General features: G+C 43.5%; 1 protein-coding gene across 2 annotated transcripts in view; it reads left to right on the top strand.

The window, feature by feature from the left end:
* Positions 1-23,322, top strand: part of SEL1L3 (SEL1L family member 3) — a 138,871-nt gene that overhangs the window by 51,661 nt on the left and 63,888 nt on the right. Inside the window, exons 3-8 of one of the 2 annotated variants that reach the window (XM_070262529.1) lie at positions 1,009-1,067; positions 2,667-3,237; positions 13,931-14,057; positions 15,693-15,814; positions 16,159-16,274; positions 18,826-18,884. In XM_070262529.1, the coding sequence (XP_070118630.1) occupies positions 2,964-3,237; positions 13,931-14,057; positions 15,693-15,814; positions 16,159-16,274; positions 18,826-18,884 (698 nt within the window). In that variant the 5' untranslated portion in view covers positions 1,009-1,067; positions 2,667-2,963. The remainder of the gene's footprint in view (positions 1-1,008; positions 1,068-2,666; positions 3,238-13,930; positions 14,058-15,692; positions 15,815-16,158; positions 16,275-18,825; positions 18,885-23,322) is intronic. The other variant, XM_023638274.2, reaches the window with a different exon arrangement.

Here is a 23,322-nt window from a genome sequence, read left to right on the forward strand (position 1 = left end):
CCCAATTGCCCTTCGTGGATATCACTCCCACCAGCAAGACAGAACAGGGCAGACTCGCCTATGCTCGGCGGCCAGTACAATGACTTAATGGACTTTTTAATCTCCGTGAATCTAATAGGTTAAAAATGGTATCTCAGTGTAGTTTCCATTTGCATTTCTCTTACTATGAGAATTTGCAATGAACTATGTTTGTTTATTTTTCTTCATTGTCAGCTTTGTTTCTAAATGACTGTCGGTACTTTAAAATAGAAACACCATCCTCTTTTGCAGAAACCTTCATTGATAGTTTGTTGTTAGTTGAAAACAAGTGCATGTTCTTTGGGTTGGGATTCAGTGTCCTCCAGCGCCGGGACCCTGCCTTTTAACCTCATATCCCCATGTCCTTCTGTGTCTTTACCCTCTTCTATTCTCTGGCCAAACCAAGCTGCTTGCTAGTCCCCAAATACGCCTGCGTTTCCCTGCCTTCTTGGCCCTACTTAAGCTGTTCACATCACCTGCAGTGTCTCCCCTTTGCCTCTCTACCTAACGAACTTCTCTTCATCCCTCAAAGCCCAACTGAAGTACCATTTCTTCCATAAAGCCTGTCCCAGACCCCCCCAGTCAGAATTGCTCTCACCTGGTGCTGTGCTTCTTTCGGGCTTGTTTGTAGTTTGACCAGAGCACTGGCCATGTCCTGTCTTGTGTCACTGTCATTTGTAAACAGGATTCCTGATCCTTATCCACTCTGCCTCTCCTACAGCCCCAGGCCAGAACTGAAGAACAGGGTCCCTGTTTCTTCCTTCTTTAGAAAAGACTACAGTGACCTTTTTCTTCAAAATTGTGGTAAAAAATATTCATAGCATAAAATTTACGATTTTAACCTTTTTTAGGGGTATGATTCAGTGACATTAGGTACATTTACACTGCTGTGCAACCGTCACCACCATCCATCTCCAGAATACTTTTCATCTTGCAAAACTGAAACTCTGTACGCATTAAACACTAACTCCTCGTTCTCCTCTTCCCCAGCCCCTGGCCACCACCATTCTACTTTCTGTCTCTATGAACCTGACTACTCTAGTAGTCATGTAAGTGGAATCAAAGAGTATTTGGGTTTTTTTTGTGACTGGCTTATTTCACTTAGCATGTCCTCAAAGTTCATTTATGTTGTAGCATGTGTCATAATTTCCTTCCTTAAAAAAAATGCTAAAAAAGCATTCCTTTGTTTGTATATACTACATTTTATCTGTTCATCCCATCAGGGGACATTGGGGTTGTGTCCACATTTTAGCCATTATGAATAATGCTGCTGTGAACATGAGCGTATGACTGTGAAGAGCTCTCTTCCAGTGCCTGCTGTCACCTCTTGGGCATATACGCAGAAGTAGAATTGCTGGATTGTATGATAATTCTTTTTTTTTTTTTTTAAAGATTGGCACCTGAGCTAACAGCTGTTGCCAATCTTCTTTTTTTTGTTTTTTCTGCTTTTTCTCCCGACATCCTCCCAATACATAGTTGTATATTTTTTCAGTTGTGGGTCCTTCTAGTTGTGGCATGTGGGATGCCGCCTCAACGTGGTCTGATGAGCGGTGTCATGTCCGCACCCAGGATCCGAACCGGTGAAACCCTGGGCCGCTGAAACGGAGCGCTCGAACTTAACCACTCGGCTACGGGGCGGCCCCGATAATTCTGTGTTTAAGTCTTTGAGGAAGTGCTGTACTGCTTTTCACAGTGGCTGCACTGTTTCACATTCCCACCAGCGATGCACAAGGGTTCCAGTTTTTCTATATCCTGTCCAATACTTGTCACTTTCTGGTTTTTGTTGTTGTTGTTGATAATAGCCATTCTAATGGATGTGAAGTGGTCCAAAGTAACATTTTTGCTATTATTTTGGATGCCCAAATCACGAAGTTGTATTCAGAAGAGCTCTTAGGACCCATGCTTCAGTGCCTTGTGCTTAAAACATTGCCTTAGTTTCACTACCAAACTTTCCAAATTTCTTCTGGAAGGAATGTCCACATTGAGAGATCTTCATCATTTAAAAAACTAGATGAATAAACACATGGCAAAATCTTTCCTGGCCCGTGTAGCACCATCCATGGTAAAAGACTCGGACAGCAGCCTGTGGTCCTAGCCTGCTTGTGTGTGATTTGGAGCGACAGAAAGCTCCTGCTGGTCCATCCATCACTCACGCTTGCTTTGGCTTAGCACTTTCGGGAGCAAAACGGTTGTTGTCCCTGTTATGTTCTCTCTCAGGTGCCCTTTGAACTCTTCTCCCACCATTTGATTTGGCTGCATCTCACCACGATTTGAAGTTATGATCATAGTTTGGGCATGTCTGGATTGTCTCTTTTTCCCTCTAAGGCAGGTGCGCTGCTACTGGATTTGTTGTGAACTAGCTCCTCCATTTGGAAACCAGCTCTGGAATGATTGCCACATAGCTTTGAAAGTCACATTTCGATCAGCAGATGCTCCTGAGTCTGAGGAGAGAGTGTAATGTGACCTAATCTTCATTTGTGTGTATGCTGGTTTTTCTCCAATTGTTCTGTCGTAGTTTCGACATCTTTTATCTTCCGCATGCATCGCTTTATGTAGCTGGATATTTTTTTAGCCCAGGAAAATAATGATGCACATATCTGTTAATATGGTGATGTTTAAACTTATTATATCTATTTTTTTCTTTTCAGAATTTTGTGCCGTCTTTGGGCAGGCAGACTTCCCTGACTACGTCGGTGATACCCAAAGCTGAGCGGAGCCTGGCTTACAAAGACTTTATTTATTTCACTGTCTTTGAAGGAAACGTTCGCAACGTTTCTGAAGTCTCGGTCGAGTACTTATGCTCTCAACCTTGTGTCGTCAATTTGGAAGCAGTCGTTTCTTCTGAGTTCAGAAGCAGCATTCCCGTGTACAAAAAGAGGTGGAAGAATGAGAAACACCTTCACACCAGCAGGAGACAAATAGTACACGTGAAATTTCCGAGCATCATGGTTTACAGAGATGATTATTTCATCAGATATTCCATTTCGGTGTCCGCGGTGGTACTACGCGCCTGGATTACTCACAAATATAGTGGTGGAGACTTAAATGTTAAATGGGAGGAAAACTTGCTATACGCCGTGGCGACGAATTATACTCTGCTGACTACCGTCCCGCCTTTTGAACGCCCTTTCAAAGATCATCAAGTGTGCCTTGAGTGGAACACAGATTATATTTGGAACCTTCGAGCAAACAAGATTCCCCAGTGTCCTCTTGAAAATGGTAGGTCATTCGCCTTGCTGGGAACCTAATTCGCATTTCTTCAGATAGCCTGTGTCATAAGAGGGTGGCAGGGGAAAACTCTTATATTAGCAGTGGAGGAGGCGAGGGAAATGAAGGGACACACTGCGTCTGTAATTTCGGACTTTGAGGATGAAAGGGGAAAATTAAAAAGGTGAGGAGAGGAGAAAGAGTAGGAGAGAAAAGGACTGAAGATGAAAGTGGGAAGGACAAAGGGGGCATGGAACGGGGCCTTGGGAGGTTTAGATCTGCTTTAAGGAGAAAAGGGGTATTAATGCCACTGAAGCAAGGGTTGGGAAAATCTTTCTCCCCGTCTCCCCTCAAAAATCCCTCAAGACGGGGGGGGCTCCGTGGCCGAGTGGTTAAGTTCGCACGCTCTGCTGCGTCGGCCCAGGGTTCGGATCCTAGGCGTGGACATGGCACTGCTGGTCAGGCCACGTTGAGGCGGCGTCCTACATCCCACAACTAGAAGGACCTACAGCTAAGATATACAGCTATGTATGGGGGGTGGGGGGTGGGGAATAAAGCAGGAAAAAAAAAAAAAAGGAAGAAAGATTGGCAACAGTTGTTAGCCTAGGTGCCAATCTTTAAAAAAAAAAAAAAAATCCCTCAAGTGGCAGTTATTTTTAGTGCAGCACTGGCTTTTCAGCCAAGCAGACCTGGGTTCGACTCCTGGTTCTGCCACTTTCTGCCTGTGTAATTTTGGAACTTTTGGAGCCTCAGTTTTCTTATCTGTAAAATGGGGATAATAAATAACAATTCCCTCAGAACAGTGTTGTGAGAATTAAATGAGGTGTAATTTGCTTAGCATATAATCAGCACTCAGTGAAAAGAAGCCATGATGATGATAGAGTCCAAACTCTGCATTTTATCCTAAATACCACATGGTCACAGCCACCGAAGGACCAATGCAGGAGGCTCCTCAGCCTCTCTTAGGCATGGGGGTTGGAGATCTCTGGCTGTGTGCACTTGGAAGAAGGGGTCAGAAGTTCTCTCCACTGGTTGGAGGGGCACCTTGCTATGTGGATGCTGAGCACCTGCCAGCTCTCCTCGCTACTCTGCAATGGGGAGTCAACCCCGGGCATGCTCCCAGGCACCACCTGGGGTCTGGCAGTGTTTCCTAAAGTGTGGCCCTAGGACACATTGCCACAGAATCACCCAGGGCTCCTGTTGCAAATGCAAATTCCCAGGTCCCATCCAGTACCTACTCAGTCAGGGTCTGTGGGGAACAGGGCCCTGGAATCAGCATTTTAAACACATCCTCGGGGCTCTGATGCATCCCAAAGCTTGAGAGCCTGTGCAGCAGGGGCAGAGCGGGCAGGACGTGGGTCTAGAGTTACTGTGGCCAGACCTCCAGGCAGGGTTGCGGGGTGGAGGAAGTCCATGGACCTGTGACAGCACTGCCTTCCACCGCTGTGACTGACACCTCCTAGTCTTTAAGAGGCCTGGTTTGGGGCAAGGTGACTTAAGGACCTGGCGGAAACAATGGCAATGACTGTTTCCTGGGGCCACTCCAAAACTGCCCTGCATAGAATGAAAACTTAAAGGGCCTGTGCAACCACATATTATAATTGATCAGAACCCACTTGCCATAGAAACAACACATTTGGCATTTAAAAGAAAAACTGTTCATTTTGAAATAATTATAGAGTCTCAGGAAGTTGCAAAAATGGTAGAGATTCCCATGTCTCCTTCCACAAGCTTCCCCTAATGGTGACATCTTTCATAACGCTTGTACAATACCAAAACCAGGAAACTGACGTTGCTTTAATACCATTAACCAGACTATAGACCTTATTCATATTTCACCAGTTTTTATGTGCACTTGTGTATGTGTATATGGTTCTGTACAATTTTATCCTACATTTTGTTTTAATAACCCTGTTCAGTGTCTAGCTTATTCCATGATGGTGCAATGCTTTAAAGACAAAGATATCTAGAAGAAAAAGGCAAGTTCCTTTTCTGTGTGTGTGTGCATTGGGGATAGGACGGGGTAGGTAATTCAATATCTGCAATCGTCGAGCTGCCTGCATTTCGATGATCAATGTGCATCCCTTTTCCAGGCGGAACCCCATGCTAGCCTCCGTCTGGAATGCCATCCACAGGGATCCCTAATTTGTTAAGGAGGAGGAAACACGGGGCACACGCAGCCATAGTGTTACGTTGCCTCCGATTTTGTCAGGGCTTAATGATTCCATTTCATGTTTGGCAGATCACATATTTCTCATTGAAGGATGCCTGAATTGCAAGCAGAAAGTTTTCAAATGAAGTCATTTATGAGCCGGCTGAGTTCTTAGGGCGCCTGAACATACCCTTAAAATGTGAGACGTCTTTTCTTTCTTTTGTTGTTCCTTCTCAAATTCATAGAATTCGTATTCTTCAGAATAGCACAGTGGGATTTTTCTCCCCAGCTTCTTCAGAGCATTACTTCTGGGGTGAGAACCAATCTGATAAAAGCATAATGCAGAGGAAAACCTTTCCTGAAAGTCAAAGTCACTGAAATAGGGGAGTGCTCTGTGCACCCTCAAAACCGGCGCTGTTTGCACGACTGTGATTTGCTCACCAAAACAGGGGTCCGTTTCCTCTCCCTCTCTTTAAAAGACAAATCAAAAGAGAGCCAGCGGCAGCCCTATGGAAGGTGTCCACGACCTTTGTTCTTGATATCGGCTGTGCGATGGAAGGGAGCCAGGCTTCTGGCTTGTTCTTAGCAGAGGCTCCTTTATTTGGCTCTTGATGAACAAGAGTCAAGTCTGAACAACAAGATGCCATTAGAGAGCCACGGGGGCGCCTTCATGTCTGGTCCCATCACAGTCGTCTGCAGCCAGCTTGGGTGTGGGGTGTGGGGAGTGTTTTCTGTGTCAAGTGCCTGGTGTCCGACAAGGGCTCTGCATCCGAACTGAAGTACCCCCCCCCCCCCCGCCGCCACCTTGCTTTCATTTTCTTTTTCCTTTATAAAAATAGAGAACCAAAGTCCCTGTTCATGGATGTTCCATGATGATCACAGGGCACCCCCCACCAAAAGCTTAGGTTAGACTCCCGAGGCAAGGGCTGTGTGTGTCCAGACACACCCCCTGCAGCTATCTCCTTCACCAGGACCCGTGCCCAGCCTGGCTGGTGGTCTGATTTTCGGCAGAGGTGCCACAGACTTTTTTGCAGCCCTGCTGAGTAAACCTGCCCCGGATTAGAAGTGGGCAGCCTCTTAGGACATGTGTGTTCCAAGGCTCTGCCACGTGTCCTTCTGGTGCACCTGTGCCTGCTGCACCCTGGGCGTGTGGCCCTAGGTGGTAGGCAGACCACACCTGCAGCTTATTGTCATCCATTTCCTTGGGGGAGGGGACTAGGCGTTAGCTGTTGTCGCTCTCCAGTCACATGTATCCCTGACTCATGCGTGAACTCACTGAGAGAAAGAAATCTACCGCACAGCTCTAGGGGTCCACCTGGAGCTCTCTTCCTATCACATCCTATTTTGAGAGGTCGGCTGGTCCTGTGGCCTCCATCTTCAGACTGTATCACATATTCAGTCACTTCTCACGACATGTATTGCTGTCGTCCTGGTCTAAGCCACCACCGTCCCTGTCTGGACTCTGGCAGCAGCCTGCAAATGGCCTCCCCACTTTGTCCTCAGTCCCCTCACAGCAGCGTGTGTGAGCAGGTCACATTGCTCCCTGCAGACAGTTCCTCTCATTGCAGTCAGGAAGGTCAGCCCACATCCCTTACCATGGCCTGTGGAATCTGTCCCTGTCCCCTTGCTGGCGTCCTTCCTGCCGTGCTGCCCTCTGCCTACCTGTCCCAGCCACTTAGGCCTGCTTGCTCCTCCTTGAGTGAACCAAGATCCTTTCCACTTTGGGACCTTTGCATTCCTGCTCCCTCCACCCAAGAAACCCCTCCCCTAGGTCACTACATGGCTTGCTCCCTTACCTCCTTCCTCCCTCTGCGAAAATGTCATCTCATCAGAGACTGCTTCCTTGTCCACCTTATCTAAGATGGCAGCCCCAGCCCTGCCCCATGGTTATCCACCTTTATTTTCCTTCATAGCCTTATTGCCACCGGACATTGTAGTTAAATATATTTAATTGCTTATTGGCCTGTTGAGTGTCTCCATACTAGAGCAGAAGCTCCAGGAGGCCAGAGTCCTGTTTTGTTTTGTCCCTGTGCCTGGCACAGCACGTGCATATGGCAGGTATGGAGTGACCATTTGTCAAATGAATGACGGTTGCTCTTAGCCGAATGGCCAGGACCTTTTTCTCTCTTATGCTTATGTGTGACAACATCCTTCCGGGGCTGTGTTGCCACCCTAGGGGCCATGCGTGGGTCGGGGTGGCTGTGTTCCTTCCCCGGAACTGGCACCCCTCAGCTTCCCCAGAAGAGCCCATTTGGGCTGTGCTGGTGAAGTCTGCCGCCTCCCGATCAGTGATTCTCCTTTGCCACCACACAGGTGCTCACCTTCGTCCTGCCTGTCCCCCAGTTGGAGTCTGTGATCCCAGCCCTTTGCTTTGGCCAAAGGAGTTCCTTTTTCCAGGGATAGCTGCCATCCCTGACTCCCTCTCTCCACTTACACCTCCCTCCCGCTGCCACCTTCCATGTCTTCCTGGCAAAATCATACCCATATTTCAATGACCAGCTCAGATTTCCACCCTTCTCCCACTCCCCCCTCCCCCGCCCAACCCTGAAGCTTTTTTTCTTTCTTTTTGATTCCCACAATTGGAAATTAGCTCTCTACCCTCTGGCCTCCTCTCTGTTGGTAACCTTCTCTGTTCATAGTATGTGTCATGTTCAATTCAGTTAAACACAGATTAATTGAGCACCTATAATGTACCAATTTCTTTACTAAGTCTGGAGGTTCAAAGACACAGACACCGTCCCTCTCTCTCTTTAGGTGCTTATGTGGGAGGTAAACATGACTAAAAATAATAACAGCTACTTTCCTTGACTGAGCACTCACCATGTGCCAGACCCTGTGCTAAATACTTTATGTGGGTATCTGATTTAATCTGTCCGGTACTCTACCATCCTATTTACAGAGGAGGAGGAGGAAACTGACTCAGAGAGGTTGCGTAACTTGGCTAAGGTCACATAGCTATTGATAATGGAGCTGGGATTTGAACCCAGGTAGTTTGGTTCCCAAATGCCACACTTAGCTATTAGGCAATACTGCGGAGGGATGTCCTGGAACTATTTATTTATTTTAAGTCATTCATTCATTAAAAAAAGTTACTGAGCAGTCTTTATGTGTTAGGAGCTTTGTTAGGCTTCTTCATAGAAGAGGTGACATTTGGACAGAGGCTTGGAGGATGAGTAGAGTTTTCATAGTGAGAAAAGGAAGAGAGGGAAGGGCATCTGGGCGGAAGGGAAAACATGAACCATACCACGCAGAGGAGAAAATGCAGCTCCATGGGGCGATGTGACGAGCCTGCATCCCTTGATGCGAGGAGTGGCAAATAAGTCTCATCTTGTATGCCAACTCCGCGTGATGGGGGTGGCTGCCCAGAGCATGATGTTGAGAAGGATTCTGAGGCTGAGTCTGTGCCTAGTGGAAAGCACGCCTTGTGGCCTGATCACCAGTGCCGGCCACAGGGTGGAAATGTGGAGTAGCTGCACAGGAGCCACACGTTTGTTCAGGTAGAATCTCACGTGTGAGTTGGGCGATTCGGGAAATAAGACTGGAAAGGCAGGTCGGGGCCACACTTCGAAGGTTCTTAAATGCCATGCTAAGGGCTATTAAACATTCTGCCCTACTGTCTACCTATGTGACTGTTTTTCTGATCTTTTCTCTTAGGTTAGAAACTGGGGAACATGACAGTTTTCTTCTTTTCCACTCTTTTCCTTTCACTAAAAATTCATTCTCATCTTCAGATCCAATGGATTGGAAGCATGATTTCTTATAACAAAATTCCACTACAACAAAATAATAGAAGACTAAGTCAAATATTGGGGCCAGACTTTTCCTGTCTCTGAAAATATCAGTTTATGGAGTGAGACTATTCAAGTCAATGACATAGTGATACCTTCTGTTATTATAGGAAGTCTATATTTGGCACGTTTAGGGGAAAAAAAAGACTGACTCCTTTTTTTCCCCCAGTTAATCATGGTAGTCGGAATTTTTCAGTAATAACACTAATTAATGCCTGGAGTCTGCATTGCCCTTTCTGATTTTCAAAGCACTTTTTCTGTGCGCATTGTCTCATTTAATCCTCATAATAGTCCCATGGGAAAGACAGAATTATTCTTGTCCTCTCTTTACAGAGGGGAAAACCAAGGCTCAGGGCGCTTCTTTAACTGGAGCCCAAGCTTCCTAATTCCTTTGACTTTGCTATGCTGCCTCTCCGAAATATGCTAATACGGTTCTAACCCAGGTTCTAAATTAGAAGCAATCCTCTTTTTTTGAGCTGGATTTTTACTGGTGTGAATCATCCTGTTTTCCTCACCCACTGGACTTTGTCTCTTTGAAGCAGATTGAACAGCCTCGGAGGCCCAGGATGGGGAGGCCTCGGAGTGTGGCTGGCTCCTTCTCCCCGCCTGCACGGAAATGCTCAGAGATGTCGTTCTCTTCTTTTTTAGCCAAAATGTAATCCATGTACCTAGTAAAAGATTCAGATAGTGTAAAAAGGTTTAGGGGGAAGAGTAAGTTCCCGCCCACCCGAGCCTTCTAGTCCCTTCCCCCAGACAAACTGAGTAACACTGGTTTCTTGTGTGTCCTCTTCCAACACACATGGGAGGGTACCATAACTGTCCCGCTCTCATTAAGAGTACGGCAGAGATTTTTATACAGCAGTGCATGCTGCGAGACCTCCTTCTTTTCAATAGCTGCTTAGCATTCCTTTGCCTGACAGTCCATAATTTATTTAACCTGTCTCCTGCTGATGGTCGTGCAGGTCATTTCTAGTCTTTTCCAGTTAACAACAAGGTTTCACCGAACATGTTTGTACATGGATCTTTGTGCACCCGTATAAGTATGCTTGGAGGATAAATTACTAGGAGAGGAATTTATTTTATTTTTAAGACTCCTAGTATTGAATATTCCACAGACTTCCTTAGTAACCCACTTCACTGCCTAGTATCCTTTTGGGGGAAGTTCTGACCTAAATCATACTTGCTAGAAAATAGAGTTTTTGTTCTCAGGCTTTGGCTTTAAAGAAAATGAAACACCCTGTTGCCGCTGCCTGTTTAATGGCCTGTGTTTGGAAAGCGTTATTGAGTTACCTGCGCTCTAGCTTTACTTCTCCAGGTTGGGAAAATCTTAGCTTCCTTTCCTCCAGGTTCCACTTACAGATTTATAGTCACTGTTATTCCTTGCATGAAGACCATCTCTCACTTCTCCAGAATGGGCTGAGGATCTCAGTGGCATCACTGTGGTGCGTTTGGAGTGCATCTGAGCATGGCTTTGTTACGTGGGGATGACACCGTCCCCAGAACTGGTGTCTCTGTCAACTCGGCTGAACTGGAAAATGGTCTATGTGACCCCCACGCCACCCCACTCAGGGGTGCTGTTCGAAATACTTAACAATCCAGAAGAGATGGGGGCCCCAGTCAGTCTCCCCGGGCGCTGGCCCTAGTGCTGAAACAGGATGATGCTGGAGGTCCCTGCTGAGCCAGGCTCTACCCTGAAGGAGGGGCGGCATGGATAGTAGGTCATGAGGCCTTGGAAGTTCAAGACAGCACCAATTATCTAACCAATATGGAGATATTTCAGTGTTTCAACCACCAGTATGGCCTCACAGGGGCGTGCCCGCTGCCCATCAGCCCTCGTTCTCTCTGGGAAGACTTGTGAGATGTGATGTGGTTTAATAAAAACCCAGTGGCTACAGAGTGGGGGACCAGGTTTGCATCATACTTGGGCTTCTTATTAGCTCTACAACCTTCAACAAGACGCTAACACCTTTCTCGCCCCCAAAGGAAAGAGTCTGCACCATATAATATCTAATGCTGCTTCTTGCTCTAAAATTTGGGGAAATAAAATAAGCGAGGGGGTGGGTTCCAAACTTGAACTATTTTCCTGGCGTTTTATGTTTGTGTCGTAAGGATGCCTCCCCCCCCCCCCCCCAGCTTCCTCATTCCAGATTAGGCAAAGAAACGGATTTGGGGGCAGGATCTGAAAGAAGAGTGACTATTGTTTGTATTAGATGGCATGGGGCACATTATAGAATTGTGGGAAGTTTTGGGTGAAAGAGAGGTTCAAATCCTGATTTGCCCACACTATATTCGTTTGTTCATTCATTCATTTATTCATGCACACATTCACTCACTAAATGTTTATGGAGCCTCTATCAAGTGCTGGGCACTGTTTTGGGCTCTGGGGATGGAATAATGAATAAAGTAACGTCCCTGCTTTCTTGGAGCTTACATTCTAGAGGAAATTGGGCAAGCCACTTAACCTCTTTGGACCTAAATTTTCCTACCTGTCAATTCTTCCATGGTGAATGGCATTGGTACTGTTCCTTCCCATTCTAGTGTCTGTGGGAGCCATCACTAATGAACCATAGTGCTCCAAGCAGCCATAGTCAGTTACTAGGAAATAGCTCATATGTGATCCTGGGCTAGATGAATTCTAAAGTCCTTTCCTGCTCCAAAACTTCATTCTTATTAATTATTTCTAGCTAAATGGGAAGACAATATTATACTGAGGGAAAATTGTAATAGAATTCAAAATCATAAAACTATCGAAGCTATAGATTTTACAAGAAAACCACCATTGCTTTGGTTTTGTTGGATACAAAAAATATGTGTTTTTGTAGAATTATTTTAGATCACTGGGTCTTAGATTTTCCTTCCACAGTCTCCTGCTCAACCCCGCTTTACTTTGATCCCCTGATAAGGGAGAGGCTCATCAACATTCACTTTTAACTCCTTTCATTTTGGAAACCTCCTTTATGAAGGCTCCTTTGACTGGAGTCAGGTTGGGCAGAATCAAATCCTGCTTGTTTTATAAGTGTTTCTACTATACACTAGATAACTCAACAGCAGTCACTACCAGAAGGCCTCCCAGGGGCCTGACGTGGCCATCTGGTCTCTTATGTTCCACTCAACACGATGGAAGCCAAACCAAGGTTGGGCTGGTATCAACCTCTTGGTAAATTTTTTTCCCCAAATTCCAAACACATCCTTGCAGTATTTCCATTTCCATTCCCCCTTCCTGCTCCCGTAACAGACCAGCAAATCCAGTGTGCCCAAATTGAGCTCAAACTGCAAAGAAAAAAAGATTAGAAGTGTTTCTGTTAGAACTGATAGCTTCACTCTTTTGGATTTCCAAATGCATCTTTACCTACAACAAAGCGAGTAGATTTGTGGGCACTGGGGGAAATTTGGCTTCTTGAATTCTATTATAAACATGGGGGTCTGAGACTATGACAACTGTGCTCTCATGATTTCCAAGTTATAATGCATCAGAGGTACCTCTCTCTATAATAAAATATTTTCCCCAGTGGGGAACAAGAGCCGGGTGTCCAGCATCCCAGGCTCCTATAATTTGTGCCAATATTGACATTCGATAACTTGCTCAGAAATCAACTCTTCCCTCTCCAAGAAGCCCCAGAAAATAGAGTATTTCCACCGTTTAATCGTGGACATTTAAACCAAGGAGCATTTTAAGAAAGAGAAAAATGATCTTTATTCCTAGGTTGAGCTCAGTGAATTCTTTTTTCTTTGAAGGGGGGTGGATATAGGAAATAAAAATTTAATATTGGCCTTGTTTAAAGCAGTAAGTATTAAATATAGATGAAATAACTCAGTTCCACCTTACAATTTGTTATGGACATGCCTCCTTTCTGTAGCCACAGAATTCTCCCACATTTGCAAACTACAGTGGAAGGCTCCCTGGTTTGAAGGGATATGGTTAGTAATTTTTGCAGAGGGTGATGTGTTGAATATTGTGGAAAGTCTGTACAGAAGAAAGAAACTGCAAGGTGAAGAGCATGGATTCTGAAACCAACCTGCCTGAGTTTGAATCCCAGGTCCAGCTTATGTTATTATAATCTCCAAGGTTCAGTTTTTTCATCTGATAAATGGGGATACTAACAGAACTTCTTTCGTAAGTTGTAAAATTAAACAAGATTATTCCTGAAATGTGCTTAACATGTTGCCTGGCATATTTTCAGTGTTAAATAAATGTTAGTTACTATTTTGGCAGCTGTGCATCTATTTTCTCATCTGTAGACTGGGGACAATGATGAGGATTAAGTGAATTTATATGTATATTTATAATTATTAAATATTATTTTTTTACAGCAGTGTGGACCAGAGTGAGTGCTGCTGAAATGATAACGTACCGTTATTACACAAATTCAAAATGCTTTCCTTAACGTTAGAAGGGAAGTATATAAAATGATTAAGCACCAAGGACCTGAGCTGCAAACTTGAAATTTGGCTCCACCGCTTATTAGCTCTGTGACCTTAGGCGAGTTGTTTTACGTCTCCATGCCTCGGGCTTTTCGTCTGTAGAATGGAGCTAATGATAGATCTCCTTAATAGGGTTGTTATGAAAACTAATTGAGATAGCTCGGTAAAGTGCTTCGCAGATGCCTGGCATATATTCCATGTTCAATAAATGTTTGCTAATAGTTTCAGAGTATTTTATTTAAATATTTGATTGGTGCTAGGCAGAGGGTTCTAGAAAGAATGTGATTTGGGAAGCAATGCTTTTCTGGAGATAATTGAAAGGCAGCCGTCTTGCTGTTTGCAGATGTGGTCACCCTCCTGGGCTTTCTCTATGCTTCCAGTGGAGAAAACACAGGCATTGTGAAGAAGTTCCCGAGGTTTCTGAACCGAGAGCTGGAAGCCACCCGACGCCAGCGGATAGATTACCCAGTGTAAGAACGGGCAGATGATGCGGGCTGGTGGGCGGTGCCCTTTTTATCTGAGGACAGAGCAGGCTAGTGGAACCCCTTAGGAGGAACACCTTTGTAACATGCTTTGGAAAAATATTGAGATCTACAGAACTTAGGCAGAATCTGTGGACCTGAAAACTTCAGAGTATTCTTCAATTATTCTTGCACTGTGCTTTCCTCACTTTGCCTCACACTTCACATGTTGGTCCCAGGAAGGCCATGAGGAGGGGAGGAAGGTGCCGGAGCCTGGCCTCGCCGGGTTTCAGGTGCAGCCAGCCACAGCCAGCACAGATTGCAGCCTTTGCTTTGATTTTTCTTTCTTGGAAGATTGGATGAGCTGCTTAAAAATCTCACAACTTCTGATCTCCTCCATTGATTTCAGCAAAACCCAGATATATTTTTTTCCTTCTGCTGAATTGAAGATGCTGAAAATGTTTCCTGGTTCACCTCAGACTGGATGGATTTAGCAGAGTGATTTAATTCTTCCCATGCTGCTGGCTGTAGAAAGATCTTGAGTCACTTTACTGAGCGTATGTTCTTGCTAAGCTTCCTTGTAATAACTTATCTTCATGAGCTTGCTCAGCTGGGTGGGTCAGGAGGGAGCTGTGTGACACCATCTGCTGGCATATCTTACCACTGATTTGGAGGCCAGATTATAAAACCCAGAATATTCTAAAGGACTTGTTTGGATGTATCCCCCAAAAACCTGGGGCCACTGCCACTTTAACCCAAACTGTGAATTGCTTGCTGGGATAATGAGAGAACTCTATATATTTGTTTTGACCTGGATTCCTGTTTCATGTGCAAAATGCAATTATTCCCAGCTCCTCTTCTTTGAACTGCTGGTCCCTAGCACTCTGTGTGGCAGCAAGCAAGTGTCCAGCAAATATTTGCTGAATGATTGATGGATCACATATCCTGGCTAAATGTGCCCTAGTTAAGTTGACGACTGTGATTTTATCCTCACTTCACAAATCACAGATGTACAATATTTTTTCCCACAAAAATAGCCCCAGTCCAGAAATGGAACAATTAGATTAGATGTTCCATATTGGTCAGCCAGAACTGTGTTACCGAACAACCTAATGTGTGCATTAAAATAGGAGCTGTGTGTCCCAATTAGCATATAGTGATGCCATTTGCAGATTATGACATTTCTCTACCTTCAGGCTTTTATCTTTGAAAGAAACAAAATTGCTCAAAAAGCCCTAATTATGTTTTTTCTTTTAATCATTGAGATTAGAATAACTTCTTTTCAAATCACCTCTTATTAAAATCCAGATTTTTATTCCATGTCTGGCTTTATAAGACTTAATCAAGAATTCCAATGGCAGGCATGTGAGATTCTCAAAGAGGCACAGAAACAGAGTTTTTGGTGCAAGGTAGAATGTCTGCCAGTTTTGTACAATGATGCTTAACTCGTGTCTTTTGCAGTTACTATAACCACCTCCTTTGTCTCAAAAATCAAGCCTTGCAAGCTGATCTCTCATGATGAACATGAAGGCAAATTCGTCCCTTCATTGGAAAGAAAGCAATTTACTTGGTCATTGTTAACTGTAATTACCTGTTCTTAGATGATATCAATCTGCCGAATTTTTTTTCCCCTCTTTCTTACAGGTTTACTGTTTCATTGTGGCTTTATTTACTCCATTATTGCAAGGCCAATCTCTGTGGAATTCTGTACTTTGTTGATTCTAATGAGATGTACGGCACACCCTCTGTATTTCTTACCGAAGAGGGTAAGTACGAAAAAGAACCTTTACAACGATGTTGTAATTTTCTTGTGCTCTGTCTATTGGCAGGTACGTCTGTCTAGAGTAAGGAAGATATTGTCAACGTGGCAGTTCAGCGAGAATGATGGTTTTCAAATGTGGGCTTCAGGTTGAACTTTTTTTCTGGAAGCTTAAAACAAATGTCTTCTTTACAAAGGAATGTACTTACTTATATGTTCTTTTGTTTTTGTTTGAAGAAGATACATGACGTGGTCTGGTAGCTTCTTAGGATAATTGTTGAAAAGGTGTAGCCACTTCATTCCCTCCTAAGTATTTTTTGTCATTTTCATGAGCTTTAATTTTCCTTTTAGGCCACTTGCATATTCAAATGCATCTAGACAAAGGAGAAGACCTCGCTGTAAAAACTAAATTCACCGTACCTTTGAAGGAGTGGTTTAGACTGGATATCTCTTTTAACGGAGGCCAGGTATCTGTATGCATGCTCCAGCACGAATCATACCAGCATCAACACTTAATGTTAAGCATTGCTATAAAGTCAGGGAGCAAGAAAATCTGTAAAAGCAAATTTGTGGTAAATGATGAACTCTTTACAGCTATACACTTTTTCCGTCAAACTTTTATAGCTGTAAGTTTAAATCATAAGAATTCCATCCCATTTAATTAACTTTTAAACTGCTTCTTGCGACCATATTGTGAATGAGTAAATAATATAGCCATCTATGTAGCTGCAATTATCTGAGCAATTCAGCCCTTTTCCCTCAGGGAGACAGGCCTTGTGGAGATAAATGTTAAAATAGCATTGGCCATGTTTATGTAGTGTTATCAGATCTACAACTTATTTTTACAGGAAATTTAGTGGTTAGTTCAGCCAAGAAATGGTTTGACTGTTTTTGGCAGTTGAAACAATTGCTTATGTTTGGCTTTAAACAGACGAACAATAATCAACAAACGTAAGTGATAATTCTGGTGGGACGGAAGGTCTTTATCTACTTCGTACTATAAAACACTGCACAGAACTGTTCCAGACTCTCATAGCACAGATTTTATGGATTATGGCAAATCTGTTGTTATAATGGAATACAATTCCATTTCTCAGCATCCACGATGCCAGAATGCTGCTATTTTTCTGGTTGCTTTATTTTCTCATCAGCTTTTCTTATTGATTTGTGATTTTCTGGTAAGAAAACTAAAAGAGATGTTTTGTTTGTCTTGTGTATTAGATGATACACAGACTTCCTCAGTGGTTAGGTTTATCACATTTCCTTTTTCTGAAGGGAAGAGAAATCAGGTCAGTCCTTGTTGCTTTCCTGAGAAGAGTCTGGGAAATGTTAGCTGGGGTGTTTTATATGTTTGTTTGTTTCCTGAAAGATGTTCGGTGACGTAGCTGTGGTCCACATTTTAGCTTCTCGTTTACGTGAGGGTTAAGATGGCGTTATAGTTGGGTTACTGCTTTCTCCTAAGGAGAAGGTCAGCTCAGAGCTGTGTATCACTTAGGCAGGTATCAAATCATCAGAGCAAATCACAGATCTTAGTTTATACCTGCTGTATGCAAGGCAGTTCACTGAAGGAGCTTATAGATTACTTATGGAAGTAACATTAAGCAGGTAAAGGGATGTTGTAAGGTGAGCTTAATTGCCAAATGAGTCATATTGGCTCAGAGGAGACAGCTCTTTGAGCTGGGATGCTCAGGGAAGGTTTCAAAGAGAAGATTCCTCTGGATGGGCAGAATCGAGATGGAGAAGAGAAGAAGGGGCATTTTAGCACATCACTGGGGATTAGCACATCAGTCAGTTAGACTGGAGCAGGAATTTGGGGGCTGCAGAAAATTAAGAGAAGAAAACAATTTCTTTATCACTAGAATGTGGAGAATCTTGAGTATCTTGGAATTTAGATTTCTACTTGCAAGGCAGCAGGGCTTCATGGAAGATATTTTAGCAGAAGAAGAGTAAATCAAAGTAGTCCTTTAATTAAAGAGATGAATTTAACAGCAGAGTTCATGGGGTAAAGCAGAAGAAGAGAATTAGGAAGACCAGATAGGGTAGAAAGAAAAAAGAAGTCTGTGTGTATGTATGTATATAATATATTCTTTTTCTTTTTCAGTAGACTTTTGCCATTTGTCCTTCTTTCTTTCCGTCCCAACTGGTCTTCCCAATATATATAAGTTCCAAAACAAAATTTATTGTTTTTCTATACAAAATCCTCCTCAGTGGCGGGACTACCATACTTATTGCTTTGACTCAGTTGACTTAAAATAAATGATTGGTTTAGAGAAACAGTGGGTTTGAGTCCTTTTCTTCTCTGAACCCACATGTTGTCTATGGCTGCGCTGGATGGTTTCATGGGTGAGCTTGTTTTTCACAGACACAGTGTTGTAGACACATCTTCGAGAATCTAGTTGGGCCAGCACATGTTTCCTAAACGCTTGCTCTGTGCTAGCATTTGGAGACTAAAAGGAGCCCTTTAACTCCAGGAGCTTATGTTGCAGTCCAGTACCTGAGAAGAACACATGTGACAGCTAACAACACTCACCACAAAACCATTGTCACTGTTAAAATGACAGTGAGGATTCTCAGTGCTTAGAGAAGGAGGGTGGGAAACAGTCGTGCGTGAAGAACATTCAGCATCGAGCTCGTTTTCCCCCTAAGGCTCTCACGGAGTCAGAGCAAAATTTCAAAAACTCCTTGTCGTATCTTACACATTTCCTCGTCTTTCTATGCAACAAGGTTTTAAGCACAATACGCCAAATGAACCTTTGGCTTGACATTTGGAAGTATCTGAAACCCATTGGGGGAAACTGCATTATAGATCTTTCCTACCATGTCAAGTCATTTGGAGAAATCAAATTTCTTAAGTTTTAAAATATACACAGGGCTAGTAAACTGTTCCTTTTATTTTTGCAGAAATTGATCAGGTGAAAAACTCTGCAGCACATTTTATGAGTAATTTATACCCAGACCTGAATTTATGATGTGGGGCATTGAGGTGTAACTGATCCTTGTGTATCTCTCCCAACATAGATAGCAGTGACCACCAGCATTGGACAGGATTTGAAAAGTTACCATAATCAGACCATTAGGTAAGTGTGATCTTTCTTTTTATTGAAAAATTTTGCTGAATGAGGGTCAAGGAATCTTCACGCTTTAGCCCGCAACCCTAACGTTATTCCCAAAGCTCCTTAATCAGCTTTTCCAAGCATGGCCTGTAGCTAGTCCGCCCTATAGCTAGTCTTTGTACTTTTTTTTCTTTTACTATCCACAAACTCTCCCTGTTTCCCCCACAACCTGTTTTCTAAGTAAGAGAAACTAATCCTCTCTCCAGATCTCATTGTAAATTCTTCCTTTCGTGGCACTTTATATAATTTATTTTCTTTGAAAATTATCTTCCACAAAGGATTCTGAAAAATAAATCAGAGTATTAATGTTGCTTATTGAGAATGATCAGTAACTTTGGCCTAGAATAAAACATAAAAGCAGACAGTCTTCATATTTATGTTGATAATCTAAGTTTGAAATGTATGCAACCATTGATATTGGTATAACTTTTCATCTTTATGTAACCATTCCCTGCAAGAGTTACAGAAACTGAGAATTGGGTCTCTTGCCTTGTATTTCATAATTTTTTAATTTGCTTTGACATCCCTGTGTTATAGGGGGTTCTATGGTGGCAGAACCATGGGGCAATCTTCTTTAGGAACTCAGGATACCACATCAGAGCTTGGTAATATGTATATAATCCAACACTTAAGAGTAAGTCTAAAGGACAGAAACATAAATTGCCAGCTTTGTATGTATGATTTAAATCAATGTATCAGGACTGCTGGGCATGGTGGCTAGGGGATTTGCTCCTCCATCCTTCAGTCATTCCACTACACCAAGCAGAAAGCTGCCGCTCCAGACAGGCTCCGTTCACTCAGAGTCCCCACACAATCCACATTTTCTTGAAAACCAATTATTAAAGGAAGGAAAGCAAAGAGAGAAGGAGACATTGGGACAAAGGGGCATATGCTATGGGTTTTTTTTTTTTTTTCACCATTCCTGTTTACATTTAAGTCAAGCTGATTTCTTTTATGCCCTGGGTATGTAGAACAATGCTTATTTTCACAGCCGGATTAAAGGATTAGAGTTATATAGAAAGGCTAAAGCAGTGTTATTCCTTAGCCTGCAAAGACAAGGTCAGGCGTGACGTGATAGCTGTATTGTAGCATAGAGGCTGGGGCCGAAGCACGGAGCAGAAGTCTTAAAGCACACCAGGCGGATTTAGACCAGCCAGGAAGAATTCAACAGCTATGAGTTTTGTTATGTAACAGGTGGCCGTGGGCTCTCTGAAGAGTTCAAGAATAGGAAAGGCCTGGGAATTCTCTTTGGAGAAACAGATGATATGTGGCTCCTTTGGAAATCTCTTATCTGCAAGGAAGTCCTGAGAAATTAAGGGTTTGCATTTCAGAACGTGAAATCTAAAATAATGCCTTCCTCTTTCTCCCCTGACACCCACCTCCGACTCCGGGATGTTTTTGACAACTGATTGAATTTCATAGGCTCTTTCTTATTTTCCATGTAAGAGCTTCCTTTCCTCTGAAATCCCAGAAATCTGGATGCTGACAGGAGTGAGTTGTAGATGAGAGACCACAGTGTGATCCAGGGCTGGGACCAGTCTGGGGCGAGAGAGGCATGTGCTTTCTACATGAAGTTTAAGGAGGCATCAGATAAATTCAGTAATTGTATGAGTTTCCTAGAGCTGCTGGAACAAAGTACCACAAACTGACTGGCTGTAACAACAGAAATTTATTGCCTCTTAGTTCTAGAGGCTAGAGGCTGAGAGCAAGGGCTCGGCAGGGCCGTGCTCCCTCTGAAGGCTCCGGGAAGGACCTGTTCTAGGCTTCTCTCTCCAGCTTCTGAGAGTCCCCTAGCCTGTGCCAGTGTAACTCCAGTCTTCACATGGGGTTCTCCCTGTGCGAGTGTCTGTCTTTGTCCAGATTTGCCCTGATCGTAAGGATACCAGTCATACTGGGTTAAGGGCCCACCCTATTCCAGTATGGCCTCATCTGAATTAATTATATCTGCAATGACCCTATTTCCAGATAAGATCCCATTATGCAGTGCTGGGGGTTCGGACTTCAGTATATGAATTTTGCAGGGGGGGAGGGGGGACAGTTTAACTCATAACAGTAATCATGAGAAATTACATTTGGATATAGGCTTTTTAAAAATCAAAATTAATGCAAAGAATCCACGATGAACAAAATGTCAAAATGTTAAGAAAAGACAAAATCGGTGTAGTCATATAAGATTCCAAAGATCAGACCGATTTTCAGGTACGTACCAGTTCAACATCCCCGTGAAAACACAGAAAACTCACCCGGTGATATCGGCAGTCCCCAGATACCGGCAGTCCCCAGACCCAAGGGTGCCCCTCACCCCCACCTCAGTGGCCCTGCCGTCCTCCCAGGCCCTCCTCCAGCATTTAGAACAACCAAAGAGTTAATGCCAGGTCCACTAGGGATTCCTGTGGTCAGATATCTGGAATCCCGCTTTCAGAGTGGGCCAAGCCAGTGAACTAAACATCAGATATTTCAGATGGTTATCGGTGTTCCAGGGAAAGCCTCTCAACGTTCCTTTTTATTTGTTCCTGTCATGTAAACACAATGGTAGCTGTTATCCCACAAATGTGGGGTGGGAAGATCAGTCATTGAGTGCTCAGAAGTGCAGTGCCACACCCGAATGAAAGGCTGTCAGTACCGCTCGGTGACAGGCCACAGCTGCAGACCTGTATGGTGCTGGATTCCTTCGTCTATCCAGTACATCTTCAGTCATCCAACATGCCTACCACATGCCAGACATGCTGCCGGACTCTGGGAATAAAATGCTGAACAGAAAGAATACAGTCAGCCCCTGCCTTCATGGAGCTAAAAAAGTCTCTTAGGGGAGACAGATCTTAACCGAGGAAATTCACAAATAAGTTTAAAATTGCAAATCGTGCTGAATGCTGGGAAGGAAATGAATAAAGTGACTTGAAAGGATAACAGGGGTCAGAATTCAGAGCAGGTATTGGGGAAGTGAGTCAAAGATGAGAATTACTCTGAGAGGTGAGGGTGGCAGCTAATTTGAGTCTCTAAGTTCGCCTACTGGAGAAGCCAGGAGCTGGAGCTATTTCCAGTTCTGAGTGAGGCCTATTTGAGAACGCTGGGTGATTCTTCCGTAATAAACCAGGGCGCTCTCCTGTGTCCAGATGAGAGTAAAGATGGTTTGCCAGCACGTCTGAGATTTTCGAAAGGGAAAGCTTTTATCTCAGCGAAATTGATGGCTATCAAACAAGGCCCAGTGCAAGGAATCTCTTGCAATATTTGTGCAGCCACTGAGAATTTTAGAGGAGAAAAATGTGGAGGCTCGCATGTGGATGGAGGCCAAATTGGAGAGCGCTCCTATTTCATTGTATTATAATAATGATAAAAGCCAAAAATATTACAGTCCACTACCATAGGAACCAAGCACTTTATTGATTAGTAGAAGTCTATTAAAGCGAAGATCCATAAAAAAGATACTTACTGCAAACATTTTATTTTACTTAAAAAAATGGAAATGTACGTTCATTTGCCAGTCTTTCCAGGCAGGGCCTTTCCTTTGAGTATGAATCTACTGATGAAAGTGCCCTGTCGTCTTTCTTGCATAAACAGCACCCAATTTCTGTTTCTTCCAAATGAAAACAAACACACTTGTGAAATAGCACAATCCTTCTAGATTTCCTCAATTTCTTTTTCCAACCTTTTACAGTTGTCTTAATTCCACAACAATTTTTTTAGTAGCCATTCTTTTCTGAGTTTACCCAAAATATCCAACTTAATTTTTATAGAATGAACGACTCTTTCTTCTCCATCCATATTTTATTGGATAACGTAATATTTAATTGAGTTGTACGGTTACAATGACCGTGCAATTGGTATTAACAGGTTTGGGAAGGAACACGTGTTACTCTTACTAAGCATGCAACTCAAGAGATGGCAGCAATGTCCTACAGTGGATTAAGTTACTATTAATAACCATAGTTAACAGTTATGGTGCCTACTATGTGCTAGGCACTGTTCTAAATGCTTTGTTTAAATATTATTTCATTTAATCCTCACAACAACCCTGTAGGTCGGTGCTATTATTATCTCTATTTAAAAAGTGTGGAGACTAGGTCTCTGGAGAGTCGCCTCCAGCCGGCGAGCATCCAGCGTGTTGTGGGGAGGGGCTATCGGGTGAGCTGTTGGGTGGGTGAGCGGAGGCCTTTGAAGGGGCCTTCTACTGCAGAAGCATTGTGCTGAACCCACTGCGTGCCAGGTATTGTCTCATGGGGGTGGTTGGAATGTTCGAGCCTTTCTAAGGTCTTGAAAAACAGAATCAGTTCACAGCTCTCGGAGATAATAACTTTGTGATCTCAGCTGAAAAACGAGAGAAAAAGGGGCTCTCTTCTCATGGCCCTTCAAGCCTGAGATTCTGGAAAGAAAAGTTTCAGGAGATGAAGCACTTCTTTTCCAT

This window comes from Equus caballus, chromosome 3, assembly GCF_041296265.1.
Source record: "Equus caballus isolate H_3958 breed thoroughbred chromosome 3, TB-T2T, whole genome shotgun sequence".
NCBI lineage: Eukaryota > Metazoa > Chordata > Mammalia > Perissodactyla > Equidae > Equus > Equus caballus.